Raw genomic sequence first — 23,179 nt, 5'->3', positions numbered from 1 at the left:
TCAACAAATGATTCTTTAGGAAACACTTAAACCTAGAAATTTTAGGTCCAAAATTGTTTAATACGGTCTGGTAGCTGGTTCTACAGATAAAGGAACAGAGTAGGCAAAAAATTGGTTCCCGTATGTTTTGTATCGTGGATTGGGAAGAGAAAAGTAGGCCCTGGCAGAGGAACGAAAAACAATGGGCAAGAGTATAGGGAGAGAGTAGTGGAGAGATATATACAGGGTGTTCCAAATGATGAGTACGAGAAACAGCATTAGAATCAGAAATGAAAGGATTGCAAGAAGAGAGTTCAGTTTAGTATAGTTTAGTTTAGTTTAGTAGTAAAAATGGATCAGGAGGGACACTTAAGTCCCCATCAAGGACCCTATAGAGCGAGGAAAAAAACTTAAGACATAAACACACAGACCCGATTACAATGCTTAAAGTGCTTATTCAAAGCATTCTTAAAGCATTCTTACAGCATTCTTAAAGCATTCTTAAAGAGTTGATGGACGGTTGTAATTTTCAGAGGGTTGGTGAAGACGCAACTGCTAAAAGCCTGGTTGTAACTCGATTGGTAGAGGTCAGTTAACAAAATTGAAGAGTCTACAAACTTTTAGCTTATCTGTGCCCAGTTTTATGCCATCCAGCAAATTTGCTTGACGACGAGATAAAATTTTACGCAGACTTACATCCAGAATTTCTCCAGCCATGATGGTCAGTTCCTTTGAATTCCTGGCTACAAAGTCGTACGTTGCTCTGACTTGACCGGAGGCATAATGGGACGGCGTTGCCATGGGAGACACAGGTTTGGGACTCACGGGCGGTGGTTGTTCGTTACTGTGTCTGTGAGGGAAGGAGAAAGAAGGAAATATTTGTATGATGCTAATTGTGATTGTTTAGAATGTGGGCTGGTGTTGATACATGATTATTAAAAGGCAATTACGGGATAACATACGTATGGTGACAGGCATTAACACATGATTACAAATATGATTACACTCACTAATAGGTGGTGACATGTACATGATTACAGGCATTAACATGATTACATATGATCACATGCACTCACATATATACATATACGATACATATACGATATTTCCATGCTAAGTTGTGTCTGTGTCACAAGCGCTATGATCTAGATGGAATAGCGCTATATAAATATTAATTGTTATTAATTGTTATGTTATGATTACAGTGTAGCATATCAAGCTAGATGTAATCATATTAATGCCCGCCACCATATGTATACATTCGTGTGATTGCTGTTAATCATGTATAAAGTGCCTGTATCATCACTACACAATATTTTCAGCAAGCGTAATCACAATCATGTTAATGACTGCAATCGTATCAATATACAACATGTGAGTGCATGTAATCATATGTAATCATGTTAGTCATGTGTATGATTACAGGCACTGACAAGACAACAAAGGTAAATTACATGCACTGAATACTTGTCCTTAACAGTAAGAACTCTTTCATTTAAGCATACCTGAACGTAAACACAAACGCTTAGGTCTGATTTTGGGTATTTTCAAGTAAAAAAACATGTATTTGTTTTACCCAATCAAGCACTTTCACATGCTTCTGTGGACTGAGATACCAACATAGTAATACAGTTATTTTGAAAACATACCAGGTATCAATTTTTTCGCTCACAAATAAACAAAATGTTACTTTCGAAATGACGGCTGCATATGTTACTGATACCGTTTAGATAGCCGTGATTGCAACTTTCATCAGCCAATCAGAGACCTTAGCATGTTTAGGGGATTATGCGATACATTTAATCCGTTCTGTCATAATTCTCTGAACTTATACGGTTGGAAATGTTACCCTTACCTTGGGGAGCTGGGACCACGGTCCGAGTTGCCTGACGAAAGTCTCCCTTCTTGAGAATGGTAGGCCAAGTCTGTGCTGTCATTCTAATGAAAAAAAAAAAATGAATAAATCACAAATTGGGTCATTATCTTCAAAGTTTGAAGGTAAGAACAGAAAACTGACATTTTTAGACTCATACGCACAGAAACATCAAGTGTACTCACAGATAAGTCTTTGCGTAAATTTGTCTATTAATGTCACCAAGTCACCATTTCATGATTACTACTCTAAACAAACTTTTTGGAATGAATCAAAGTATTACCCTTTTACCAAGCTACCAGTCTTTTTACACCAAACTGGATGTTAAATAGCGAGAATTCACTGAATCGGTTTGATTCTAAATGATTCCACGTACAACTTGAAACCTACTGTATGGCACATGTTCCATAACTACAGGTGGAGGAAGCCTGTGATGAAACTCTGAAACCCTCAGGGATTATCTATGGAAATGTGTGAATTCGTGTGAAAAGGTGTGATTTTGTGTGAAAACGTGTGATTTACACACACACACAGAAGCAGCTTTGCCAGTTCTCACGTTTAATCACACATTTTCCACAGATCCTCATTCAGACACTTCTTCAAGACCCCATCAATCACATCGGAGAAGATATCAGAAATTTTCCCAAACGTTTGTTAATATACATTTTTCGATCATTTGAAAATGAGACTTGATTTTGTCCAGCTAATGTACTCTTTTCACACTATAAGGCAGGCAATATTAAGTGTTCAGATTTTGTGTAGCCGTCTTGAAAGTTCAAAGTTTTGTCTCTGATAAAATACTCCGGTTCCTTCATACTAAACTGCTACACCTCTTTGCACTTATATTGCAATTGGACCATTTCATGCAAAATGTTTGCGATGCGATGCAGGATAAATAATTCCCTGTGTAAAGGATTTACAAAAATCTAGCCAGGTCCTGGGCTGCCTTAGTCCCAAGAACATTCACATTTGACAATCGACTTTGTAACTTAATGCCGTTTGGCTATCTCGGCTGGGATTCTTGGACTACACTGATTGTTTATCTGCAGTTTAGCGATAGTAAGCTACTATAGTATCCCAATGCAGTACGTTGTGGAGGCCTTACATGTGCTGTACTCTGTGGGCTACCCTGTGGGCTACCCTGTGGTTACAAACGTAAGCCAGGCCGACCGAATTTACGATGGATTGACAATTTAACCAATTGGTCCGGCCGTTCTGCAGCCCAGCTACTGGAAGATGGCAGGCACCGGATTAACATTATAAAAGGTTACAATCCTAACATTGTTTATAATCTTCGTTTGTATTTCGTTTGTACACATCTTTGCCAAATGTTGGAATCAATTGTCTCTTTGCAATTAACACAAGGTGTTCAAATAGCCATTTAGTTTGAGAAAAAAGTCTAACAATTAAATGAAAATATCAAGACATTGTAGAAATTTGGTTGAGCAGCTACCAATAATGAGATTTCAATTTAAAAAAAAAAACAACTTTCTTCTGACCATTTTCATTATTGAATTTGTTCCTGATATAAAATAAGTTTGTTACTAATCACACTTTCTGGTTTCCTACAGAGGAGGAACAATTCATCACGGAATTAAAGGCAAAGTATGAGATACTTTATCACTCCGTACAACCATTGCCTTACATCAGAGACAGAATGTATTGTGCATTGAACGGTTAGTTGAACAAGCACATGGAAACAAAATTTGGAAACTTTTAGAGTCACATCATGAACTACTAAAGTAACCTGAGAATTGTGGTAGGCAAATTATTGAGGGCGAAGCCGGATATGGTAAAGCAACACTGACAATACAGCTTGCATACGATTGGTGCCAAAGAGTTCCAAAATCCCCTTTAAGGAATGTACCGATATTTATTTACCTGCGGCTAAGACAACTGAGAGGAGTGAAGTCAATATACCAAGCAATACGGCGTTTTATATTACCCAGAGACTCAGATCTGAGTGAGGATATTGTGGAATCAATCATAAAGAATTGTTCAGGTGCATCAATTGGTTATTTTGGATGGATTTGATGAATACCCTGATAAAGATGATCAAGAGACTGATATTTCTCTTATCCTTCGGAGAGAAATGTTGCAGGAAATAGACGTCATTCTGACAACCAGGCCTTTCTACTTGCCGAAAGAATTTGCACCGCATACTGATCGTTTACGTTTAACAGGTTTCAACGAGGACATCCGAGATCAATATATTCGAAAAGCAGTTGTACAGGGTGACGAACACGCCGCCAGGGAAATAATACTTAAACTCCAACGAAACCCTCTACTCGGTGACTTGTGTCAAGTTCCTTTGTTGTTTGTTTTGTTTGCTCACATGAGCCACGAGAACAAAGACTTGAAGACAGTCAAATCCGTTACTAGTTTCTTTCGTAATGTGATAGCTTGCTTACATAGTCATTTGATGAACAAAACAATTGAAAAGGGTATGTTTTGGCTCAAAACATGATGAGTTGAACAAGGCTGCTTTTGAGGCATTGAGCGGTAAAAACCAACTGATTGTGTGGTATAGTACTTCCCTGAGAAAACGACTTCGGGATGACTTTTATGAGCAGTACCTTAAAACTGGAATATTTTTTGAGGAAGAAGTTTTGACTGGTGATCAATTTCTCTACAAAAAGGAAGTCAGATTCTACCACAAATTGTTCTGTGAGTGGTATGCTGCCCACTACATTGCATTGAGTCACATCATGAACTACTAAAGTAACCTGAGAATTGTGGTAGGCAAATTATAGAGGGCAAAGCCGGATATGGAAAATCAACACTGACACTACAGCTTGCATACGATTGGTGCCAAAGAGTTCCAAAATCCCCTTTAAGGAATGTACCGATATTTATTTACCTGCGGCTAAGACAACTGAGAGGAGTGAAGTCAATATACCAAGCAATACGGCGTTTTATATTACCCAGAGACTCAGATCTGAGTGAGGATATTGTGGAATCAATCATAAAGAATTGTTCAGGTGCATCAATTGGTTATTTTGGATGGATTTGACGAATACCCTGATAAAGATGATCAAGAGACTGATATTTCTCTTATCCTTCGGAGAGAAATGTTGCAGGAAATAGACGTCATTCTGACAACCAGGCCTTTCTACTTGCCGAAAGAATTTGCACCGCATACTGATCGTTTACGTTTAACAGGTTTCAACGAGGACATCCGAGATCAATATATTCGAAAAGCAGTTGTACAGGGTGACGAACACGCCGCCAGGGAAATAATACTTAAACTCCAACGAAACCCTCTACTCGGTGACTTGTGTCAAGTTCCTTTGCTGTTTGTTTTGTTTGCTCACATGAGCCACGAGAACAAAGACTTGAAGACAGTCAAATCCGTTACTAGTTTCTTTCGTAATGTGATAGCTTGCTTACATAGTCATTTGATGAACAAAACAATTGAAAAGGGTATGTTTTGGCTCAAAACATGATGAGTTGAACAAGGCTGCTTTTGAGGCATTGAGCGGTAAAAACCAACTGATTGTGTGGTATAGTACTTCCCTGAGAAAACGACTTCGGGATGACTTTTATGAGCAGTACCTTAAAACTGGAATATTTTTTGAGGAAGAAGTTTTGACTGGTGATCAATTTCTCTACAAAAAGGAAGTCAGATTCTACCACAAATTGTTCTGTGAGTGGTATGCTGCCCACTACATTGCATTGAGTCACATCATGAACTACTAAAGTAACCTGAGAATTGTGGTAGGCAAATTATAGAGGGCAAAGCCGGATATGGAAAATCAACACTGACACTACAGCTTGCATACGATTGGTGCCAAAGAGTTCCAAAATCCCCTTTAAGGAATGTACCGATATTTATTTACCTGCGGCTAAGACAACTGAGAGGAGTGAAGTCAATATACCAAGCAATACGGCGTTTTATATTACCCAGAGACTCAGATCTGAGTGAGGATATTGTGGAATCAATCATAAAGAATTGTTCAGGTGCATCAATTGGTTATTTTGGATGGATTTGACGAATACCCTGATAAAGATGATCAAGAGACTGATATTTCTCTTATCCTTCGGAGAGAAATGTTGCAGGAAATAGACGTCATTCTGACAACCAGGCCTTTCTACTTGCCGAAAGAATTTGCACCGCATACTGATCGTTTACGTTTAACAGGTTTCAACGAGGACATCCGAGATCAATATATTCGAAAAGCAGTTGTACAGGGTGACGAACACGCCGCCAGGGAAATAATACTTAAACTCCAACGAAACCCTCTACTCGGTGACTTGTGTCAAGTTCCTTTGCTGTTTGTTTTGTTTGCTCACATGAGCCACGAGAACAAAGACTTGAAGACAGTCAAATCCGTTACTAGTTTCTTTCGTAATGTGATAGCTTGCTTACATAGTCATTTGATGAACAAAACAATTGAAAAGGGTATGTTTTGGCTCAAAACATGATGAGTTGAACAAGGCTGCTTTTGAGGCATTGAGCGGTAAAAACCAACTGATTGTGTGGTATAGTACTTCCCTGAGAAAACGACTTCGGGATGACTTTTATGAGCAGTACCTTAAAACTGGAATATTTTTTGAGGAAGAAGTTTTGACTGGTGATCAATTTCTCTACAAAAAGGAAGTCAGATTCTACCACAAATTGTTCTGTGAGTGGTATGCTGCCCACTACATTGCATTGAGTCACATCATGAACTACTAAAGTAACCTGAGAATTGTGGTAGGCAAATTATAGAGGGCAAAGCCGGATATGGAAAATCAACACTGACACTACAGCTTGCATACGATTGGTGCCAAAGAGTTCCAAAATCCCCTTTAAGAAACGTACTGATACTTCTTTACCTGCGGCTAAGACAACTGAGAGGGGTGAAGTCAATATACCAAGCAATACAGCGTTTTATATTACCCAGAGACTCAGATCTGAGTGAGGATATTGTGGAATCAATCATAAAGAATTGTTCAGGTGTGTTGGTTATTTTGGATGGATTTGACGAATACCCTGATAAAGACGATCAAGAGACTGATATTTCTCTTATCCTTCGGAGAGAAATGTTGCAGGATATAGACGTCATTCTGACTACCAGGCCTTTCTACCTGCCGAAAGAATTTGCACCGCATACTGATTGAATATGTTTAACAGGTTTCAACGAGGATATCCGAGATCAATATATTCGAAAAGCAGTTGTACAGGGTGACGAACAAGCCGCCAGGGAAATAATACTTAAATTCCAACGAAACCCTCTACTCGGTGACTTGTGTCAAGTTCCTTTGTTGTTTGTTTTGTTTGCTCACATGAGCCACGAGAACAAAGACTTGAAGACATTCAAATCAGTTACTAGCTTCTTTCGTAATGTGATAGCTTGCTTACATAGTCATTTGATGAACAAAACAATTAAAAAGTATGTTTTGGCTCAAAACATGATGAGTTGAACAAGGCTGCTTTTGAGGCATTGAGCGGTAAAAACCAACTGATTGTGTGGTATAGTACTTCCCTGAGAGAAGGACTTGGGGATGACTTTTATGAGCAGTACCTTAAAACTGGAATATTTTTTGAGGAAGAAGTTCTGACTGGTGATCAATTTCTCTACAAAAATGAAGTCAGATTCTACCACAAATTGTTCTGTGAGTGGTATGCTGCACACTACATTGCTGATTATCTATCTCAAGAATCTCCAACCTCTGCTACAACAGAGAGTCAGACTGTAGCTGAACTGCTCCATTGTTTGGATCCCTTTGAACTTCACTATGTTTACAGATTTGCCTGTGGTCTTAATAAAACTGCTTCGGGTAAAATTGTAAATTATCTGCAAGACAACCTTAAACATGAAAAGTTTGCTATGATGTGTATGCTGGAACAAGACTATAAAAATGAGAAGATTGTTGATGCAATCACAAAGTTGGCCTCTAAAGTGGTCCACGTACATAGCGATGACAGTCAATTACTTCAGAGATCAACTTTACAAGTTTTGGAATTCGCAAGTGCAAAACAGGTGAAGTCATTTTCTTTCATTGCAATCAAGACATATTTCCTCAGTTTTGTGGTCATGTGGTCACCGTCTTGTACTGTTATTGTACAATAGAATTATAATCACTGTGTCTATATACCTACAGAAACAGTGCAAAACTTCCAGCCTCCACCGGGATTCGAACCCTGGCCCTCATGTGTTGAAGTGCTTGGTTTATTTTCCCACCAAGTCCTGTTTTGATATTTCCAGTTTGTGCTGTATTTTCTTGAAAGTTATATAATTACAATCGATTCATGAGGTCAGATTCGTAATACATATCTTCAGAGGTTGAATCCCAAAATAATGACACAATGACCCTACGAATGTAAACAGTTTCAAATGCTGACAACACTTACTGTCGTTGTCTTAACCAATAGTGTCACTTGATCTATTGCTTTCATGTGAATGGGCCAATTGGCTTATGACTATTGATTGATTGATTGAGTGTACCCCAATCTCCAAAGTTGGGCTTATATATATACTATATTACATCCTATGTAATGTAATGAAAATGTAACACAGGCCTTGTGGTCCAGTGGTTAAGGCAAATGGACTTGCAATCTAAGGATTACAGGTTCGAGTCCTGGCCAGATCAATATGTTGTGTCCTCGGGCAAGGCACTTTATCTCCATTGCCTCTCTTCACCCAGGTGTATGAATGGGGACCTGCGAGGTAACTTGTAAATGTAGTTGTGTGAGCAGGTTTGTGGCTGCACCCTAATGAGAAGCCCCCCTGGGGACACGTGGCTGTGGTGCACTGTGGTGCCCCAGGAGAGATTGTTTGAATTGTGCACACCTTGGAGTGTGGGTGTGACAAGTTACCAATGACCAGGGGTTAAGTGGTCTAAAGTCGTGTGGGGGGCCTTGGCCTTGAACAAGACTGTAAACCTTCAACTTTTAGTGATAGTCATTCCATTCTACCCAAACATCTTTTCTCTTTAAATTTTATTTAAATTTTTTTATTTCAGTTACGTAGTAGCACTGCCACCTATTATTCGTAACTACATCATTCCAGTCGTAAAAATTGCACTTATCGTACATGCCAAAAAATTTCAACAATAGCAAAAAATTTTTGTTTTTCGTTATTCTGTGTCTAAAAATTTCTTCCATGTGTGGGTGACAATGATGACCGGTTTTTTCTGTCACTAAAAATTAGCAAATTTTTTGTTCCATCTTCTCATTGTTCCATTCCATATCAAAGAATAATTCGAAGGGAGCGTTATTTCTATCACTTGATGTCTCAAGACAACAGTTTTACGTTTACTTCCCCTTTAAAGGAAACCCTTTCTCCCCGATCCAATTTTCATGTTTAGATTAAAAAAAAACCCCACAAAGACAGAATGAACCATTTTGTAACCCTTGGAAACCGGAGTTAGTGTCTAGTTTCTGCAGTTTCATAGTCGCTATGGGTATAGGTTACTAAGGTGATGAAATATTTTTGCTTTTGCTGCGAGAAGACAGTAAGGATGTTAAAGCATAGATTAATACAGTTGCACACAGCAGAAACTGGAAAATATTAGTAGATCAAAACAACCATCAAATAACAAAACAAGATTATTAAATACAATAAATCATATTGCCATGGTAACCGGCATTGAGAAAATTAACATGGTTTCAAATTCTACAGTTTGATATATGGAATTTTGAAGAAATTGACAAGGTAAGATATTTAAGGAGCATACTGCATTCAAAACAAACATTTTAACAAATCAGCTATCAGTTATTGCAATTGCTGATAGAAAACAACTTGTACAATTTATAAGTAAAATCAGTTTTTACTTACAGTGTGTGGCTAACAGTAATACCATTTTTACTCCATAATATTTTTCTCAGAAAAATTATTTTGTACTATTAAAAAGTGGTGGTTTGGTTTAAAACTGTGACAATAATCTCAATATTAAGAGAATTATCTATTTTTGAAACATTGTCTCTCTCTAATTCTCTCTCTTAATCTATCAATTGCAATATGCTCCCCAAAGCTGATCTCCAATCGACCATAAAAGAACACAGCAACTGATTTAAATACACCCCATTTAACATCACTGATGCTAAAATAACACTAGGCTACAGAAGGCTATACATTTAGTGTGTTAGGATAGTAAGAAAGCAGCAAAAGCATGAAGATGGTGTTAGTTTACCATATCCATGGCGATACTCCGCCTTGCTTCGTGTTTGGCAGCTGCCTCAGCCGCCTGGGCAGCCATGCCTGCACGTTCCGCCAGTTTTTTATTAATCTCCGGGGTTACCTGTTCAACGGCGGGGACTGGTGGTGGAGTCCAACCATCCCTAAACTGTGGTACAAATCTGGCTATCGGTTTGTCCTTGGGCCATTCCGTCCTGCAAAATACCAAACATAAACTTATGCAAATTCATCCTGTAAACACTCATGACAACTTTTTGGGTATCAGAGTTGGACGGATTCAACAAAACATTTTTCAAACCAGCCTGTAGACACCAGTGTTGTAGTAAGTCATAACTTGATAGCTTAAATTTTTCAAAGTTGAACCATGCTCCAAGAAATTTGATAAAGTATTTCCTCTTAGGGATGAAACAGAAAATGACTTGGTTCGGAAACCCTCTGGTTTATTAAACGATAAACTTCAAAAGCGAAACCAACTCCAAGAAATTTGATAAAGTATTCCCCCTAAGGGATAAAACAGATGGGTGACTTGGTTCATGAAACTCATGAAACCGGATAAGACTCGATAAAGTTCAGAAGTGAACCAACTCCCCGGAAACTGTCTGGTTTTGAATCAACTAGACCCGTAAACAGAGTCACAACTCTGGCAGTCTCTTAAGAGGTTTTAGGATCAATGAAACGAAACATCAAGAAAATATAGTTTATAATCAGAATCGTAGCTGTATCAATACATAATATCTACGGCCAAAAGTGGGGAATTGATCAACTTGAACCATGCTCCCAATTCCTCGCTTTTTTTCACTTACGATGGAACATTCCAAGCGAGGCCGAGGGATTTCCAGAGGTCGGCTTCCCTCGACGTGAGACAATTGTTGAGAAGGTCCACTGCCTGGGGGGTCAGGAGTGGCGACTCTACGGACCGGGCCATGTTGGGACCCTGGCTGCCCTCTACCACTAGTTTCAGCGGTATGAACAGGAAGTGGACAAGCTCCGGAGCGTTAGGGTCGTGAATGTGGTTCTTCAGTTTTGCCTGAAAGTGCAGGAGTGAACAAGGAGAGGAATTTCCTCAGCTCTATTATTTTTACATAAATGTTACATCAAACTTCAACATCCGAGTGAGTTTCTGACACACATTGAACTCAAACTTTACTCTTTTTCTTCTTTGTTCTTTTTTTTAAATTCCAAGGAACACCTCCTCCTGTATCAGCTGATTTTTTTTAATTTTTTTTTAATTAATCTCTTATTAATGATTTTAGTTCACTGAGATAATGTATATTTCACATATTTACATATTGTCATTGTTTCACTTCTCTGTATTTAATTGCTTTAATGTAATATTTTGTACATCACATGACATCAGAGAAACAGAATATGTATGGCTGAGTTCAGAAGAGTTGAGAAGAGATGATATATCTAAATATATACATACTGATTTTAACAATATTTTTTTATCAGTTCTACCAGTTTAATCTGCCATTAACCAACCACTAGCGTTGTGCGGTAGTCGGATTTCACACAACCGGTAGTGTTGCAACATGAATCCAGGTATCGTAACTACAACCGGGATTTTCCTCAACTTTTATCTATGGTTCAAAGCACTTAGTTACGAGACTGTCAATGTCATACATTCAATATGCATAGCCTAGGCATAGGCCAGTATGTAAATTGATCAGATATTATTCAAACTAAGAACACAGAAACCAGAAATGAAAGTGTTTTCTTTCTTTAATTCAAATAGTAACACGTAGATATTTTTATTTTGTCCGGGATTCCCGGGAATGATACCAAAACGAATGTAATAACCGGTTGTTTTCCCAGTACCGGTTGTAGTTACACATTGCACTGTGATCGGGATTAGTCAATACCGGGATCGGGATACCGGGATTCTCTTGACTACCAGGATCCCGCACAACGCAGATTTCTGTTCCTTGCAAGACTTTTCTAGACTTTGCAAATGTTGATGGGATAATGAAGTCTAAAATGGTAGAGGAATTTATTTCATCAAGCGAGTTAAACAGAAACACATCAATCCAACTCCCATTTTTAATTAGCTCTATCCGTTGCTGAGGTAGCAACAAGGTTTGAAAATTATTCAGGTTTTACTCAGATAATACAAAACGAGAAATCGATGGATTTATTTTTCGTTTCTACAACAAGACAAGCTGTTAGGAGTTGGTTTAATATGCTTCATTTCACAAGACCTCTGTGTTATGCATATTTTCATTTTTTGGCCTATTTCATGTTTTTTTCCCCCATCTTCCAGGGCAACCCCAGACCATTCCATTCCTTTAATCACTTACCAGTAGATTGAGTGAGTATTTGAACATCTGGTAACAGCTGATGTAGTCGGCATCTGATGGCGGTTTGGATCTGGTCAGCAACAGGCCGTCTCCCGGTTCGCGGTGCGGGTGTCGTCTCGATTGCCTTTTGTTGTTCAATTCCACGTAAGCCTCCGCCGCTTTCTGGAGTCGCTGGATGAAGAACTCGATTTCGTCGAAACATTTGTTCAGGAGTTCCTGAGGGATAGAATTGAAGGAATTGAAGAGGATAGAGAAATCCGAGGTCAAAACGAACGTCTAAGCTACTTAGGGTTACTGGTTCAGTCTAAAAACGGTAGAACGAGGAGGGCATCGAATGGAGGGGTCTGGTCATAGAGGGCACACAGTGCTAAAAGGGTAGAACTAGAGTGCTGAGGTTGTGAGGAGACAGGTAAGCGAGGAGCGAAGTAAAATACATTTGTTCGAGAGTTATTGAGGGATAGATACAGAAGTGCGACTATTATATTAATTTATCTCTGACTTCGTCAGCTCAATAATCGGGTTCCCCGCAACCGAACTCAGAAATCAGTGTGGATTCAACGACCCGGTGTTTTAACTAGTAAAGGCCTTGAGTCACTCATTTGCCAAAAAGTAAGATTTGTGTGATACTTTTCCACAGAGATTGTTACAAATCTAGAGTGACCAACTCTCCACCTGAGTCGGGAGAATAACCAGGGGTGCCTAAACTCGACCTCAAGATAAACCCTTGAATCACCTTTCAGCTCCTAAGTACCTAGAGTCACCATAACATTGCAGTCATCTTCATTTGCAACTGTTAAAAATACCTAATTTCATCTTTCATGGTAAGAATTTAGGGAAGACTACTAACAAGAGTAAGTTTACATGATTCTATTCTACATGCCTTCTCTTTTGTATTCTCCCCTCCCCATCCCACTTTTCTATATCCATACCTTATCCCCTCCCCCATACCCCCTCCCACACGCCGACTTACCACATCAACCCCGTCACCCCACCCTCCACCCCCAGTGGCCTTCTTATCCCTTCCACCTCCTCCCATTCTCCATCCCACTTCTCACTCTCTCCTCATCCCATAACAACCTCCTGTCTGACTGCCCTTACTCACCACATCTCTTTCTGTCCTCAATGCCAGTGCCTCAATACTGTTATCCCATAACCCCACCCTCCATCCCCTGTGGCTTTCTCCTCCATTCCTTCACCTCCTCCCATTCTCCACCCCACTTCTCACTCTCCCTCTCTCTTCATCCCATAACAACCTCCTGTCTCACTGCCCTTACTCACCACATCTCTTTCTGTCCTCAATGCCAGTGCCTCAATACTGTTATCCCATAACCCCACCCTCCATCCCCTGTGGCTTTCTCCTCCATTCCTTCACCTCCTCCCATTCTCCACCCCACTTCTCACTCTCCCTCTCTCTTCATCCCATAACCACCTCCTGTCTCACTGCCCTTACTCACCACATCTCTTTCTGTTCTCAATGCCAGTGCCTCAATACTGTTATCCCATAACCCCACCCTCCATCCCCTGTGGCTTTCTCCTCCATTCCTTCACCTCCTCCCATTCTCCACCCCACTTCTCACTCTCCCTCTCTCTTCATCCCATAACCACCTCCTGTCTCACTGCCCTTACTCACCACATCTCTTTCTGTTCTCAATGCCAGTGCTTCAATGCTGTCTCCCCTGTCTGGTTTGGGGATAGAGGAAGACGGTGTGTGGGGTGGCATGACGGCTCCACCAGCTATAATCAGGTCAAGAAGAGAGCAGAGATGAATAACATCAAAGAAACAATCATGAATGTTACAAGAGATTTAAAAGAAAATAGAGAAAACTTTTTTAGTTTTTAGAAAAAAGTTTTTTTATTAGAAAAATGTTTTACAGAGACTAATGATTAGCAGGAGTAGCAGTTATCATATAAATATAAAGTCTTCTAGCTCTTTCAAAGCTTATTAACTGTCCCTAACATTTTACTCAAAGGATTGCAAGAACAAGGAACCAAAACCCAGGGCTGATTCCCACATCTCCTACACACACAGGTAACTTTCAACTGATCTTCCGTTGAAGGCCATCTTGTAAAGACTCTGCCAATAGGATTTCTCTTTATATGAAAATGTTAGGATTACAATGAATCAATGCACTCATTTCGACAGTATTATCCAGTATGAGCCAGTAAGAATTCATATATATAATTACTAACCTGTGTGTGTAGTTATCAACTAGGGGTATCTCCTTTTACTCAAGTTGGGACAATTCTTTTCCATACTGTACTTTTATGCCCTGCCTCCATGCACTCACATTTAGGGATGCACCGGATATCCGGTCTGGCCGGACTATCCAGCCGGATAGTGAGGAATTATCCAGTTCCGGTCGGATATTTTTCAAAATCCGGCCGGATCTTTTTCAAAATCTGGCCTGAATTATTCCTTAAAAAGGTGTTGGTATTAGCTTAAATCAATGTAAACTATTTCCAAAAATTAATAAAAACATTCAAAGGAAAAAATTAGGTTTAACATGTTTAATTTAATTTTCTCAATGGTCTGACCGACTGTTTCTAAAGATCAATCAAAGTAATACAACTACTGTAATAATATGAAGCTATATACAACAAATACAGTTTGCAGTGAAATCATTTCTTGCAGCCTTCATCAGTTTAATATTGTGCAGTTAAAATAGACCATTCATATACTTATCAGTCAAAATACTGTTCCATTGAAACTTTACTTTCCCATTATTGTTGGCATTCATGTTTTCTCTGAATATTTATGTGTGAAACAATCTCTTATATGGTTAAATACATCTGAATTTTTTTAAATTCCACAAAAACCACCTTCTTTATAATATGCGTATACCTCACCTAATATTTGCTCCTTGTTTCATACTTCTACTTCTTATTAATGATTTTCTTTTGTGTAATGAGAAAATCCGGTTCCGGCCGGATTTTATCCGGCCGGATTTCATGTACTATCCGGCAAAATCCGGTTCCAGCCGGATCCCAAAATTTGGATCCGGTGCATCCCCACTCACATTGACAGTATGAACCAGCAGGAACTGTTTGTACTGTCAGTAAGAGTGCTTTGAAGCAAGCTTATGGGAGGAGAGTGTCAATCGGTATTAGCATATTTTAATTGTCCTGACTGGCTGATCCTTGTGGGCCAGTTACTAATGAATATGCATGAATTAATCATCACCATACCTTGAGCTGCAGCATAAGCTGCTGCATATAGAGCCACCTTTTCCTTGACGTGGCTATCTGGGGGTAGAGGAGCTGGCTCCTGTGGGGGTGGCGGGACCACGATGCCATTCTCTGAACTTCTCCCCGAACTTGGTGGGGACTTCCTGCAATTAAACCATAACCATATATGACAACTGAGGCTTATCAACAATGCACACTGTGTAAAATTTATACAATACAATTTAAACAATACAATTCAAACAATACATTTAAACAATACAATTACAATTTTAAACAATACAAGTCGGTGACTGTGAGACCTGAATGTTTTGTACCATATGACTGTTGAGATATTCCACAGGGTATGTACTGTACTGTATGTGACTAAGCCATATAGACACATGTCTACTGCAATTTGATTCATCACCCAGACCAATTCGATTGATCTCATGTAAAGAATTTGATGAACATGTTTCAATTTAGAAACTCTTACAGAAGTTACAGTGTTTTATGTTTTTAAATGTTTCTGATATTGCTCAATTGCTAATACTGCAATGAAATGACACACAAAATACTCCGGATTTTCTATACATGTATATAGTAGGCATGTACTAACAACATGAGAGTGCCACTTTAAACACTGCAACTGGTTTGCAGTGGTCTTTCTCAGTATTAATAGCAATGTCAAACTCTAGATTCAATGCATTGGGAATTGGATATATATCTTATACCATATATATGACTAACGAGATTATTCCAATAGGGTACTGTATGTGCCTAAGCCGTATACAGTACTGCCCTTCGGTTTAAGGAGGGTTTAAAAGGCATCTCAAGAGCTTGGTCAATTTACCGACTGGATTTGCTTATTGGATTTACAGTTGAGAACCACATATTTCACAGCAAAAGTCAACAGTGTTACAGATAAGTGGGTGTACCTAACTAATACACCCATCCAGAATTTGTGCGATTCGGGATTGAAGCCAATAGGCCTGTACAGTAATGGGATGGAATTTCACTTGGTGAAGGACTTAGTACTTATAATATTATATAACTTTTACAACACATTTAAAGCATACACCCCATGATCAATCAGTATGTCATTACAATGGACAGATTGTCATATTTCAAATAACGAAAAGGTCAAAAATATCTCACCATATTCATATGAAAAGGAATTCAATTAAAAATTCTGCCCTGTAACTCAAACAGTTGAGGAGTGACATTGACAAAATTGTATCCCCCCACCATCAATCCCATCCTCTCTCTCCTTATACTGTACCCCTTCTCCCCTCTCTCCTCCCCCTCTCCCTTCTCCCCATTCCCCTATCCCCACTCTCCTCTCCCCTTTTCTCATCCCCTGTATCTGCACTACCCTCTTCCCTTTTCCCTCTCTCATTCCCCCTCTCCCCACCCCCCATTCTCCCCTCTCCTATCCCAATCCCCATGATGATTCTCTTTTTAATAATAATAATGGCCATTTTAGTTTCAACAGACATGTAGGGTGTGTATTACAACAGTTCTCTGATATAAATCCAGTATATATATTGATGTGTACAGTAGGGAATAATTAACCAAATTTTGCATAGTTATCAATTTTGAAGGCTCTGAATAATTAACCAATTTATGCATAATTATGCATTCATGATTATAAAGTGACAAATTATGCATAATTATGCATAATAACCAATTTTAAAGGCTCTAACTTTCCTCTTAAATGATTAAACACTATGGTACAATAACAGCCTTACATCTTTACTCTTTGTATAGGAACTTGACCAGTTTGCATAGTATTTTGTGATGAGATAACAGATATAAAATTAATTCCCTGTGCTTACAGTATGCAACAATGACTTTATATTTTGTGTTATCAGTTTTCAAGGCACTGAATTTTCTCCTTTATAAAATAATATGGTACAATAACAGCTACACATCTTTACTCTTTGCATAGCAACTTGACTGTTTTGCATAGTATTTTGCAATGCGATGCCGGATAAATTATTCCCTATTCAGCATGCACAGTAGATATATACAACAATTAATCTGCTTTCTCTGTAAAGCGCTTTGAGCAGTGATTTTTGTTTACTGATTTGGCACTATACAAGTCTCATTTATTATTATGATTATTAATATTATTTAAATAATAAATTAAATAAAACTGTTAGCAAACTGCTTAAATCCACTAGAGAGCCTGTGTAAGAGAATGTGTAAAAGTAAGTTGGCCTGAGGTTTCGATCCTAGCAGGATCTTCTTCAAAGCTAAATGACAAGTAACAGTAACACAAGGGACAAAAACACACACAGAATACAGAAAGGTTTATGAGCATGGTAGTATATAAACAGTGTACAGTTAAGTGAGAAAACTTAGCAATCCTCAACTCTGGTATTTTAAAATTTTACTGTACCTTATAACCCAACTCATGACAATAATGACTTTGGTTAAAAAAGAATACAAAATGTCACATTAATCACTATGGCAACAAGTAGCTGGCATTCCAAGAAATATACCGCAATTAATGGACCAGCAATTACAGTAGAATCCGTAAGGGTCACCTTGAAATCGTCAATCCACAAGTAGGCGAAAGCACATAATAAAGTTATATTCTTGGATCAGAGAACAGAATTATACCACAATTTAAAACCCAGAGAGCTGTTAATCTCCTGAGCGTTCTCACTTTAATCCCCAAGATGTGTGTCAACCACAGTGACCTTTAATGTTACCACTATACAGCAAATTTTAGGTTAATACTTAACAGTACAGAATTTTCAACCTAGCAAGACTGATGCATATGTTCCTTCAAATTGACTGCGCTTAGAGTGAGGGTAAAACTGCAGGTGTACAGGGAAACCTGCAGACTCCACATATAGGTAAAAAAGCACAATTTTATATCCGTAGATCAGAGAACAGAATTTAAACGCAATGTAAAATTCAGCGCTCTCATTTTAATCCCCAAGATGTCAACCACACTCCGCAACCATGACTGCATCCATGATCGGTCAAAAGGCACCAAATTTCCAAACCCCGTAGACTGGACAATTCACATCCATCAAATTGACCAGTAGCCGACTAGGAAAAAGTTTTCATATACAGGAAAATATGAAGAATCCACATACTGTATATGTAAGAAAGCACAACTTTATAACATTCAATGATTCAAGGATGCAATTTACTGCTCAAGGATTAAAAGAAAGAAAAAACAGAATTTCACACTTTTAAAGTTGTTCATCTCCTTATCCCTAATTATCCCCATCTATAAATATGACCCTCATTTCATGACCTAATATATCGACAAGGGTCACTTTTGGCAGGAGATTCTAGAAGAGCTATAAAAATTTTGAACCCGATACAGGGTGAATGATGTAATTTCCAATAGATAGTTCAATACTATGTTTACTGTACTGTACTGCACACAGGAAGCCCTGCAGAGTCTACCAGCAGAAAGTAATTGAACAATCACGTTTACACACTTGACCGTCCATACCAAAAACAGCCGTGCTGGCGGGTTGAACAGTGTGTGGTAACTAGTGTGGAAGAATCAGTGCAAACCAGCATGTACTACAGCAGGGAGGAGAGCAAAACCATGGTAACGAGGTGACTTCTGTAGACCTTTCCTTCACCCAAAACTCATTGTCATATAGACTGTAAGACACAAATCCAGGCTGGTTGTTGGGTAAGGTGACACCATGGAAAGTCCATAGTGCTATTATTACTGATAATATCACAGGTTCACAACTAATGACAAAGGCCTCCATTGTTTGCACAGTCTCAAGAATGCCAAATGAGTTTTGGTGTCATATTTGGGGTGCATACAGTATATCAATGGGAATAATTTAAAGGTATGCTGTATTGGCCCCAAATATGCTAGATATTCAATTACATGGTCACCTTTGGTCGAAATTCTTAAAAGACTGTTTTTATTTACAATAAATACAACATTCCAGGAAATTATTGTCCTCACTTAACTGTTTTTATTACAACCTTCCAGGATATTTTCCTCACTTAGACATTCAGTCATCTAAAATTGTGTGTTCCTTAAAAATGTGTGAGAACAATTTGGAGGGTTAAAGACCTCCAGGAAATTCCTTTTTGTAAACTTCTAGCAATTATAGCATGCTACTGACTACCTTTAAAAAGTGGTTATAGTCTGTATGACAACATTTTGAACATTTTTCAACAATTTGTCCAATAATTGATCAGTGACATGTATACTGAAACCTCCAAGTGTTTCTTCACCTTCTCCACTTATGCACCAATAAGCAAGTCAAACTACTTTTGGAATTTGGAACCCCCACCAGCGTTCCTTACCGCCCCCCCCCCCCCCCTCAATTGTAAGTTTTACAAAGACTTAAGTACATGACTTTTATTATGTTTCAAAATTACCCAATTTTTTATATTTTTTATATATCATTATTATTATTATTTTTATTTCTTTTATATTTGTTATTAGCCCATTTACATATTGTGATTGTGGCAATAACACATTGCATTAATTACATAGATTATAATCATAAATTACCCGTATTCTTTTTCTTTGGTTGGTCCATCAGTGAACATACTGTATCACTTTAAAAGTATACATAAACCACATACAGTAGGCTGCATATATCTAGGGTAGCACACCTAGCAATAAAATGTATGGTTCTCAAGGCAGACCTAACCACAATATTGAACTTTACAGGTATAGTACTCATATCCTAAAATCTACAAAACCAACATTCTTGGTGTAGCAACCAAAACCAACAAGGAAATGAGTCCATAGTACTTTAAGACTTGCTTGAATAACCATAAACCTGTAACTCTTTGACCTGCATATTACAAAACTGTAAACAACATGGTAGAGATGTTTTTGTATCCTTTGTTTCTTTCTTTTTTGGGGATGGGGGAGGAGGGGGAAGGGGTGGGTTGGTATAGAAAACACTGGACCCTTCCAAAAACCAGAAAAATATTTCCATGAAATGATATCTCTCTCTCTCTTCTAGATTTAATTTATTACCTTGGGAAGAGAAAGAACTTAACTTAAAGAGCTATATATACACCTGTACTAGCTTCCCCTCTCCCCCGGTTCAAGACATGCCTAGTGTGTCTCCAACTCTGAAATCTATAATTCAGCGACTGATCTGTCATTAATCAAAGAATAAAACTTATTACAGCCTGTGGGCAAGACAAACCGAGGAACGATCGATTAAATCCATGACTCTCTTCTGTATCCCCCACAATCATCTGAGCACCTTCAACCCCTCCCCCAGGACGGCGATCAGTATACCCGGCACTCGGGAAATCCTGGGCACATCCCTGCAGACTACAGTGTGTGCAGCTCAATTGCAATAATGACATCACTAACTCATTTGTTGCCAGATGCATTCATAAACCTTCTCCAGCAATCTTTTAAACTTTGTTCACAGGAGCATCCCTTTAATCATGGTTGCCCACCCAAAAAGGAATGTAAACTTCCGTTAGGATCTGGTATTTATTTCAAAGCAACTTTTTGCATTCATTATAAGATCTGTCTATGAACCCTATACCCTCCCTGTCCACTGGTTGCACCCCAAAAGGGAACGTAAACTTCCATGAGGACCTGGTATTTATTTCAAAGCAGACTTTTTAGCATTCATATGAACCTTATACCCTCCCTGTCCACTGGCACTCCAGGAATTTGGAGCTGGGCAAACAACCCATCCTCGGAAACAATTTAGGTGACAGTTCTGACGTCAAACCAAACACTCGATACCTCTTAAAAAGTGAACTTTCATATCATAAAAATGTACCGCCGCCGAACAGGTAACAGTACACATAAACAGTGGCACACCCATCAAAATGGGTTGGCCCACCCCTCCCTTCCTCTCAGGAATCAAAATAAACAAAACCTCTTTACAAAACTTTGCTACTACACTTTACTCCCTTGTTGAACCTACTTTTTTTACTGTTTGTCTTTGGGGGGTACATTTTTCTGGCTATCAATTTTCCATTCCCAATGAAAAGTTTAAGACACAAAAAATTTGCCATCTGACTAAAGAGATTTGTAACTTTGATCAAAATAAAAATAACTTTGATCAAGACAATATTTGCTGTCTAATTTTAATCAAAACTGGTGCTGTGTCAGAGATGATAAAGGCGGGTGGCATTTGAAGCAATTCGGCTTAGCAATCGGGAGGTTTGAGGGCCCGATACTCAGCCAGGTCATTATCAGGTGGGGTTTTCATCCCAGAGCAATCTACTGTTTTGCCATCTGAAATGACTTTCTACATTGAAAAAGATTCCAAATTTATGTTAAAATGTTGAATTGGAAGCCACCCAATGTGAATGTTGTAATCTATAAGCCCCTGCGGATCACTCCCAAATCCGTGGTCGCTTAAGCATAGTAAAAATAACTGCTGATTATTTATGATCATTAAAACGCATAGAAGAGTACTACAGTTTATCTAGCATTGCATGCCAAAGGAGTACAAAATGCAAAGTTGTAAAACTGGTTCACGATAGAAAGAACTAAACAAATTTTGTTAAAGTTGGTAACTATTTTCTATACCTGAACAAACATGATCACGACCATAATTTATGGAATGACTCCCGATGAAAAAATGAATACCTGAACGGCTTATTTGTATCTCAACATTTCGTAAAACACTGATTTGTTCTTTACGATGAATGAATGCATGTACCCTAAGTCATAGCCAAACATTATTAAATGACCCAAAACAGTAACCTGTCTTTCCCTATATGACTAATTAATAATTAGTAGCTAAGAATAGAATCCTGTACACATAGAATGTGACACATTAATCTATATATATATATATGAATCCATACCCTTAGTCATACTGTAGCTAAACGGTATTAGGTGACCCCATACAGCAAACTGGTCTCCCAATATGACTAATCGGTAGCTTAAGAACACACCCTGTACCCATGGAATACCAGTTTATTGTTTACGAATGGAACCTCGTAACCCTTAAGTCACGCCTTAACCTAATTAATGGACCTCCCCAAACAACCAACAAAAATCTGACTTCCTGTAAGGCTCATTGGTATCTAACACTATAAACCCTAAATACATAGTTCTACCTGTCAGAACTTGTAAATTTCTTATGACTTACAACGTTCCTTCAAGGAAACCATCAATTGACCGCCAATAGTCTCAAGGAAGTCCTTTCATGTTTAAACTGATGTTACAATACCCTCCCACCAATATAATATCACTTCATTTGTCTGTGGTTGAAAAGCTCACACCCTGAATACCCCTAATCATTGTTAACTGATCTCAGCACTCAAATGTAAATCAGATTGTTTATTGTGGGGAACAATGGTCGCCCATCCATAGAACAAAGGGAGCCCTCATACCAGCCTATAGACTTCCAAACCCACAGCTTTGTATTTGGAACTCCTCACAGAGAAGTTCCTGTTGACTTTTGGTGTTGTTTTTTATTGTTTGAGTCATTATTCATTTTCGTGTTAAGTCATTGTACGTAAGACCTCAAAGGTCATTGTTATTAAAACACACAGTAACCGCTCTACACGATACCTCTTTCTATGGTGGTTTGTTAGGGACATATTCTACAGAACAAATTTTTCTAAATATTCCTCCGGACAATTGTGACTATGAAAAGTCTTCAAGATTCCAACCTTCAAGTTCAAACATTTCAAGATTAAGAAGTCAAATGTCAAGATTTTAAAGCCAGATTTGGTTTTCATTTCATTAAACTGTCAACATTTCAAGATTACAGAATGATAAACTTTCATGATTATTTTAT

General features: G+C 38.5%; 2 protein-coding genes across 8 annotated transcripts in view; one reads left to right on the top strand and one right to left on the bottom strand.

The window, feature by feature from the left end:
• Window positions 1–23,179, bottom strand: part of LOC139982340 (epidermal growth factor receptor kinase substrate 8-like) — an 81,530-nt gene that overhangs the window by 21,166 nt on the left and 37,185 nt on the right. For 6 of the 7 annotated variants that reach the window (XM_071995061.1, XM_071995059.1, XM_071995062.1 and 3 more), the window contains exons 8-14: window positions 15,459–15,601; window positions 13,903–14,006; window positions 12,273–12,488; window positions 10,779–11,002; window positions 9,971–10,169; window positions 1,835–1,917; window positions 676–829 (exon numbers count right to left, since the gene is read on the bottom strand). In XM_071995061.1, the coding sequence (XP_071851162.1) occupies window positions 676–829; window positions 1,835–1,917; window positions 9,971–10,169; window positions 10,779–11,002; window positions 12,273–12,488; window positions 13,903–14,006; window positions 15,459–15,601 (1,123 nt within the window). The remainder of the gene's footprint in view (window positions 1–675; window positions 830–1,834; window positions 1,918–9,970; window positions 10,170–10,778; window positions 11,003–12,272; window positions 12,489–13,902; window positions 14,007–15,458; window positions 15,602–23,179) is intronic. The other variant, XM_071995064.1, reaches the window with a different exon arrangement.
• Window positions 2,845–8,867, top strand: LOC139983776 (uncharacterized). Its single transcript, XM_071997553.1, has 6 exons — window positions 2,845–2,911; window positions 3,424–3,528; window positions 4,036–4,242; window positions 5,015–5,221; window positions 5,994–6,200; window positions 7,229–8,867. The coding sequence occupies exons 1-6, from the start codon at window positions 2,845–2,847 to the stop codon at window positions 7,906–7,908; spliced, it is 1,473 nt and encodes a 490-aa protein (XP_071853654.1). The 3' UTR covers window positions 7,909–8,867.

This window comes from Apostichopus japonicus, chromosome 16 (assembly GCF_037975245.1).
Source record: "Apostichopus japonicus isolate 1M-3 chromosome 16, ASM3797524v1, whole genome shotgun sequence".
NCBI lineage: Eukaryota > Metazoa > Echinodermata > Holothuroidea > Aspidochirotida > Stichopodidae > Apostichopus > Apostichopus japonicus.
The sequence above is the reverse complement of the archived record's forward strand: the minus strand, read 5'-3'. Positions and strand labels throughout refer to the sequence as shown.

Excerpts from the sequence above, each read along its gene's own strand:
- LOC139983776 (XM_071997553.1), top strand. The coding sequence starts at position 2,845 with ATGCCGTTTGGCTATCTCGGCTGGGATTCTTGGACTACACTGATTGTT. Across the intron at positions 3,529-4,035 it reads AATGTATTGTGCATTGAACG|GTTTCAACGAGGACATCCGA; the intron begins GTTAGTTGAACA and ends TACGTTTAACAG. Across the intron at positions 6,201-7,228 it reads ATCCGTTACTAGTTTCTTTC|TATGTTTTGGCTCAAAACAT; the intron begins GTAATGTGATAG and ends ACAATTAAAAAG.